The 7,584-nt window shown below is 47.4% G+C and overlaps 1 protein-coding gene across 1 annotated transcript in view; it reads left to right on the top strand.

Moving 5' to 3' along the window:
* Pmfbp1 (polyamine modulated factor 1 binding protein 1) overlaps positions 1-7,584 on the top strand; it is a 42,098-nt gene that overhangs the window by 10,582 nt on the left and 23,932 nt on the right. Inside the window, exons 3-4 of the mRNA XM_050143467.1 lie at positions 3,280-3,528; positions 6,467-6,688. Of these exons, the coding sequence (XP_049999424.1) occupies positions 3,280-3,528; positions 6,467-6,688 (471 nt within the window). The remainder of the gene's footprint in view (positions 1-3,279; positions 3,529-6,466; positions 6,689-7,584) is intronic.

Here is a 7,584-nt window from a genome sequence, read left to right as displayed (position 1 = left end):
AAAAAAAAAAAAAAAAAAAAAAAAAAAAAAAAAGGCAAGAGAAAAAAATGACGAGCTCAAATGATTGGGACTTGGGGTGTTCTCTTCATTGAAGCGAGTCCCTCAAAATCAGCTCTAAACTTAAAATGTTCACGCCACACTTTAGCTCTGCCCACATTATTTAGCTGCAAGAAGTTTATTTTTTTTTTCCTATGTAGCTCCCAATAGCCCCTCTATCTGTATAGAAAAAAGGATTTGAGATCTTGGATCCTTCCCTGTAGAGACATTTGTGTGTCTGTGTGGGGTATATGTAGATGGAGAGACAGACAGAAAGACAGAAAGAGAAGAGAGAGTGTGTGTGTCACACACATCCACACGCATGCCCAACTCCCTCTTCTCCAAACCTCATTAGCAAGCGAGTTGTGAGAACGGCAACATTAGCTTGGGGAGACTAAACGCACCTAACAGGATTCTGTATAAACACAGACAATCACAACTACATTCTGTAAATACAGATTTCGTCCCCTTCCTAGGGGCAGCATTCATAAATTACTGGATCCAAATATTAAACTTGTCTTTGCTGAATATTTCTTTTGCTTGGTGACAACCATGGTTCATTTCTTGTCCATCTTCTGAATTCCAAGCCATGGGAAGCAAGGTCAGTTTCAAAAGGGGCTGGGAAAAAGGAACACCGATTGGGCTGACACCATCAGGATTTGTCTTTGTGGTCCTGAGCTAGGCTGTCAGTAACTCATCCTTGCCACCACCACCCTTCTCACCTACGGTTTCTTACCCTAGGATCTCAACTAAACTTCATTAAAATTCCATCTCTCCAGTGACTCCAGTCACTCTTGTCTGGACTACCATGATTCCCCCACAGCCTAACATCTAACTCAGCGGTGAATTCTGAAGGCTCTATTTTCAAAATAGATCTAGGATCCAACCATTTCTCCTAACTTCCACTACTACGACATTGCTCCAGACCACTCTCTCCTTGCCAGATTCTTCCATAGCCACCTCCTGTGCACTTTCTCTGCTCCTGGTTTGGCTTTCTTACAGCTGACTTTCGGTAGACTGTGCCGTGTGTCCTTTGTAAACGCTATGAAAGATATGTATGTGTGTGTGTGTAGAATGCACATGTGCAGATATCTGTGCTTATAGAGGCCACACGAGATGCCTTCCACTATCCCACTTTCTCTCTTGAGATGGGGTCTCTCACTGAATCCAAAGATCACCGATTAGCTGGCTAACAAGCTTGGGCAGTCTGTCTATCCACCTGTCTCTACTCTCTCCCCACATAACCAGGGCTATTGCTACAGCCTCCAAAGACAATGCTTGGCTTTTACATGGCTTCTGGGGATTTGACCTCCGGCCTTGATGCTTGTACAGCAAGTACTTTACTAACGGAGCCATGTCCACAGCCTGCTCTCATAATTTTACAAATTGAGCACAAACCGGTCTCGCTGAACATAGCGGACAATGAGGACTACTGAGACCTCAAGAACAATGGCAATGGGTTTTTGATCCTACTGCACCTATTGGCTTTGTGGGAGCCTAGGCAGTTTGGATGCTCACCTTACTAGACCTGGATGGAGGTGGGTGGTCCTTGGACTTCCAAAGGGCTGGGAACCCTGATTGCTCTTTGGGCTGACGAGGGAGGAGGACTTGGTTGTGGGAGGGGGAGGGAAAGAGGAGGCGGCGGTAGGGAAGAGACAGAAATCATTAATAAATAAATAAAATAAAAAAAAGAAAACAACAAAAAAAAGAAATTGCATACTTATCAATGGCAGGATTTTTATCATTTATAAATTATTAAACTTCAACAAAACTATCAAAACATTATTTGTAATGCCTTGAGTCCAAGAGACTGAAAAACAATATAGCCATCGTTGCTCTTAGTCGTCTCCCAGAACCTGAAGGTAAAACTCGATTGCTGAGCACATCACGGTAGTGATAGGGGAAGTTAGTGAGGGTTGTCACCTCTTCTCCCTCCTTGGAGTCAGCCTTCCTCCCTACAAAGTCCCAGACAGACCTGGAAATCATGATGGAGACCAGGCCAGGCTTTGGAATGACACCGAAGAAACTCAGCCCATTGCCCTGTGACTCTAGACTAGGCCAGGACTGAATTGTCAACCGAGGCTGCCTGATCTGCATGGCAGAAGGTGAATGGAAACTCATGCTCATGTTAAGGTCCCATATTCCACCTGAACTGGCCTGACTGCCCCCCTTCACACAGCACAGAAATTCACACGGCGCAAGCTACACAGAAAGAAACATACCTGAGCCTAGGAAGGCAGCACACCGTTGCTCTAGGCTAGGCTGCAGGTAATACTCTTATGTCCTCCCTTGCCTATCAGCCCTCATCCAGTGTCCTCCATAAGCAAAGGCATCTTTAAGATCCTAGTGCTGTGCGCACCACACACTTGAACACAGGACTTGGAGGAACTGAGCTGGAACTGACCTGGAAGCCTTCTGAAGGCTGACTGGAGCAGCATTGGAAGGTGCTGTGTGAGGTGCCCGGGAAAAAAAAGCAATCCGTGGTCCTACAAAGCTGGAAACTCAACAAACTACAGCAATCACCAGCCCAGTGAGATACCTTCAGCGGAGCAAGAGTGCCACTTCCGTCTTGTGGGTAGCCCACAGCTGTCTATTGGAACTTACGGCTCACTCTATAGGAGGGAATTTCATGTCTCCTCCCACAAACTTAGCTCTGTTACCTGGGTACTCTTAATACTTAAGTCACTTCAGGAACCATTGACCAAAACTTTACTTCCTCCCAGCCCAAGCTTGTCTTCTTTCCACATGCTTGAAACAAGTAAGCACAGAGTTAACCATATCTCTATAGATCCTTTATATGAATGATTGCTTTTCTTCTGGCCTACATGAATAATAGCTCTGGATTGGGGACGCAGGGCAGTGAGATGGCTCAGTGGATAAAGGGACTTGCCACCATTCTTGATGGCCTGAGTTGGTGGAAGGAGAAAACCAATTCCCAAAAGTTGCCCTCTGACCTCCGCTTGTCGACCACGGTAGGTTGCATACCCACCCAACCATACAAACAAATAAATAAATGTCATTTTAACTTTTTTCCAAGAAGGGTCATTTCTTCTTTTGATTCCTTCTCGCAAAATAGGAATATGAAGTGATACAGTGCTCGAGGCATGTAAAGAAATGTTTAGACATTTCTCTGTGGATGAAAGCATCAGAGGGTGGAGAGCTGGATGTGAATGGTTGAACAAACACAAAAAGGCCGCTCTGTGGCCTCTAACCCTGTTCTCTACATTCCTGCCCGTGCTGTAGAAGAAGAAGCAAGCCCAGACGCTAGTCTTCAAGGAGACCCATGTGGACTTCGGTGCCAATAAGCAGTGTCACCTGAGGCAGCTGCAGCAGCTGAAGAAGAAGCTGCTGGCCCTGCAGCAGGAGCTGGAGTTCCGCACCCAGGAGCTGCAGACCTCCTATTGCTCGCTGCTGCAGTACCAGTCCATCCTGGAGAAGCAGACCTCCGACCTGGTTCTTCTTCACCATCACTGCAAGCTCAAGGAAGATGAGGTATCTTGAGCTTGAGCTCCCAGGTGCCCGTACACCTCCAGCACTCCCTCCCCAACGGCAGGCAAGCACCACATTTCAAAGGGAGGGCCTTGCACCACCTGGAGCAGACCTAAGAGCCCCCCTCCTTAGTGCATGACCCACCTGAAGGTTAGCAGAGGAAACTAAGAACTGGCAGGACTAGGTTGAGAGAGCCGGTATTAATGCGTGCGGAGGGTGGGGCTCCTGCACACACACATGTGGTGTATCTATGCGTGAGAGGCCATCTTCTCCATATTGTTATGGCTGTTAAAGTACAAAAGACTCCAGCTCTCTCAGAGTTAAAAAAGAAAAAAAAAGTAAAAGATCCATTAAGTCGGGTGTTTTTAGGAAAGTTGGCTTTGGGAGCTATATAAATCCCTGGCACCGCACAAATGGTAAGATGTCCAGCCCCAGTTTGGAGTGGGTCACTAAGGGCCATATTGTTCTTCAGGCTAGAGTTTTAGAGCTACAGACTTAGCGTAAGTGCATTCTCCGCATTCACTTATATTGGTGCTCCAGAGCAATATTTTTTTAAAGCAACGACCATTATCCCAGTGAAATTCCAAGTACATTCCAAAGACCCACAGGACTCGGCTCGGCTTGGCAGAAGGGGCGTAGGCAGTCTTAGCACTGTGGCTCTGAAGTAATGGGGCAGGCAGACTCACAGGCGTGCCTGCCCCTGACAGTTTCTTCTTTCAGACTTAACGAAAATTCCAAGGAGTATTTTAGACAGTGTTTTTCCTTAAAGACTAACTCCAGGGGCTTGAAAGAGGGCCATACAGAGAGCACAGAAAATTCTTTAAAGGGCATAGTATGGCTTAGAAAGAGTTTGTGAAAATGGATGGGAAAGGAAGAAAGAAAGGTTATCCTGCAAAATGTCATTTGGGGGAAGTCTGCGAGCTTCGACTGTGGTTTAACAAAGCTCTAAGTGTTCCAACTGGCTGTTCACTGCACCCTACACCAGAGCCCAACCTGGATAAAGCACCCCCGAATTAGCTGGGATGCTACTTAGCAGCAAGGACCAGAAAGAGCTGTTAGCGACAGTCAGAGGCAGGTGGCCTGTTGCTGTTGTGACAACTGCATGTGTCACCAGGATCCTAAAGTCTGACTTTTAGCTTTATCCTTCCATCCACTTAAGACGTCCATTCCCTGGGTCCCCTGAAGTGGCTGCCAGAACTCCGGCAATCACATTCTTATTCCAAATAACCCAGGCGAAAGGGAAGGGGGAAGAAAGTACGTTTTCCTTTTAAGGACACTTGCCAGAAGTTACAGAGAGAGAGAGAGAGAGAGAGAGAGAGAGAGAGAGAGAGAGAGAGACAGACAGACAGACAGACTAATGCTAGTTCCTAGGAAGCCAAGAAATGTGTTTGGGAGACATATTGCTGCCCCCAGTCAAAATCAAATTAACATTTAGCTATTAAGGAGGAGACTAAGGACAGCATTTGGCAAGCAGAGGTCAGAGACCGCAATCTGGAAAAACGAAATGTTTTCTAAACATTCTGTTTACCTCCCTTGACGTCTTTAAACACAGAAGCATCGCACCCTTGTCTGAGGCTGTGTTCTGCCAGCAGCAGGCCCTGAGATGAGTCTATGGACACCGTCATGTACTGAATCCAGGAAGTGATTCCCAGAAGCATGGGGAGGTCTGGTCAAATGAAGTCGATGACTTGCTCTAGGCAACCAGGGTTCAACCCCTGGGGAGCTCTGGAAGATATTGGGGAACAGTCCTCAGAGTGGACCCCCCAACTCACACCACTGGCATTCACTCCTGGGGGTATTCACTCGTCAACAGGTCTCCCCTACCTTTCCCCTCTGGCTGAAGGAGCAAGCAGCCAAAAGTGCTTGGCGCTGGAAAGGGCTGTGTGCAAAGAAATAGCCAACGCTCAGAATTCACTGTCTTCAGGGGTCCTCAAACGAATTTACATGGCTACCAGCAGAGCTGGCCCCATACACATACTACATATAGACACATGTGTATGTGCAAGCACACACATATACATGTTTAAAAATAGGAAACGCTACAGGAATGTGAGTAGAGCCAGCCCTTTCTGCTGTAACACATGAATATCAAACGCCCCTCTCTCCTCTCTCCCTAACAGACACCGTCAACTAAATAATCCTTTCCTAAGAGGGATCTCGGGTGAGGCAGTTAGTTTAACCGGCTTAATTAATGGGCCAATTTCTGTCCAGAGTTGGACAGTTTGAAACACATGAAGCCTCCCATGGCATATCTCCTGCAGACTCCTCGAAACACACATAACTCGACGTGCAACTCAGCACACTCAGCTGTAGACAGTAACTTGCTAATTTCAAATCGGGCCTCCTCAAGATTGTGGGAGAGGTGAGGCTGTGTCTCCCATGTGGAGAGCTTGTCCTCACTCAGTGGGACGCTCGCGAGCATCCTAGAGATACCTATCAGATGACAGATTAGAAAAGTCATCTACATAAGGACCATGCAGATCTCAGAGGAACTTCGGATCATGGCCCCTCACTATCTCTTGGGAACTTGCCAACACGAAACCGTGTGCATGTGGGACTCTATTCTTTCCAAATTAGATCCCTAGAGAGAGCCCAGCCAAGGAAGGACATGGGCATTCCAAGTCCTTTCAGGAAAGGGAATGGCTCAAACTTATTCCTACTAATCAGTAGGTGTTTATTCCATCGCTACCGAATGTCAGAGAGAACAGAAGACACATCGCTGTCTTTAAGAGCTTAGTTCTAAGCAGTTGAGCCTATTTAGTGCTCCAGAAGCTAACAACCTGATACTAAATGATAGGGCACTTAGACCTGTGTTGTACTTACACTGTTCACTGGGGCTTCTAGTTTAGAGGCACTTGCTATGGACTTTCAAGGTCCTAGCCCTCCCTTCCTGGTTGGCCTCTTGCATGGGTTCAGCGCGGTTCCCCTCCCACACTTACAGGTCATTCTCTATGAGGAGGAAATGGGGAACCATAATAAGAACACCGGGGAGAAGCTCCATCTGGCGCAAGAGCAGCTCGCCTTGGCGGGGGACAAGATTATCTCCCTAGAACGGAGCCTAAACCTCTACAGGGACAAGTACCAGACCTCCCTGAGCAACATCGAGCTGCTGGAATGTCAAGTGAAGATGCTGGAGGGGGAACTCAGTGGAATCATTGGCCAGGTAGGGACCACACACCTTAGCGGGCAGCTGCAGCCCATCCAGACACATTTCCCTTTAATCCCAGCACTTGGGAGGCAGAGGAGACCTCTCTGTGAGTTTGAGGGCAGCCTGGTCCACAGAGTGAGTTCCAGGACATTCAGGACTATATAGAGAGGCTCTGTCTCAAAAAGAGATGGGGGTGGTTAACAACCGTGAGTTCCGTCTCATTGGACTGAATTGCCTCTCAGAGCGTCTTTGTTCCTCGCGTTAAAGTTTTCCTAAACGACCTAGATGCCCCTCAACTGAGAAATGGATAAAGAAAATGTGGTGCATTTACACAATGGAGTATTACTCAGCTGTTAAAAACAAAGACACTAGGAAATTTGAAGGCAAATGGATGGAACTAGAAAAAAAATCATCTTGAGTGAGGTAACCCAGACCAAGAAAGACAAACATGGGATGTGCTCACTCACTAGTGGATATTAGCTGTAAAATAAAGGATAGCCATGCTGTAATCCACAGATCCAGAGAGACTAGGTAACAAGGAAGGTTCATGGGGAGACACCCAGACCTCCCTGGGAAGGGGAAACAGAGAGATTTTGTGAGTGACTGAAGCGGGTAGGACAGAGGGGAGAGAGTGCTAGGGGGGAACTGCTGGGGGCATTTCTGGGTTGGGTGGAAGCCTGGTGCAGGGAAATCTCCCAGAAGTTTATGGGGCATACCCCAGTTTAGACTCCTAACAATAGTGGATAAGTAGCCTGCACTGGCCGCCTCCTGTGACCAGATTGGTGCCTGGCCCAACTGTCATCAGAGAGGCAGATGCAGAGACCCACAGCCAAACAGGCAGAGTTCAGGAATCTTGCAGAGGAGGAGGAGGAGAAAAGAGTGTAGGAGCCAGAGGGGTCAAGGACTTCACA

This window comes from Alexandromys fortis, unplaced genomic scaffold, assembly GCF_014885135.2.
Source record: "Alexandromys fortis isolate MF-2015 unplaced genomic scaffold, M_Fortis_MF-2015_v1.1 scaffold_1, whole genome shotgun sequence".
Classification (NCBI taxonomy): domain Eukaryota; kingdom Metazoa; phylum Chordata; class Mammalia; order Rodentia; family Cricetidae; genus Alexandromys; species Alexandromys fortis.
The sequence above is the reverse complement of the archived record's forward strand: the minus strand, read 5'-3'. Positions and strand labels throughout refer to the sequence as shown.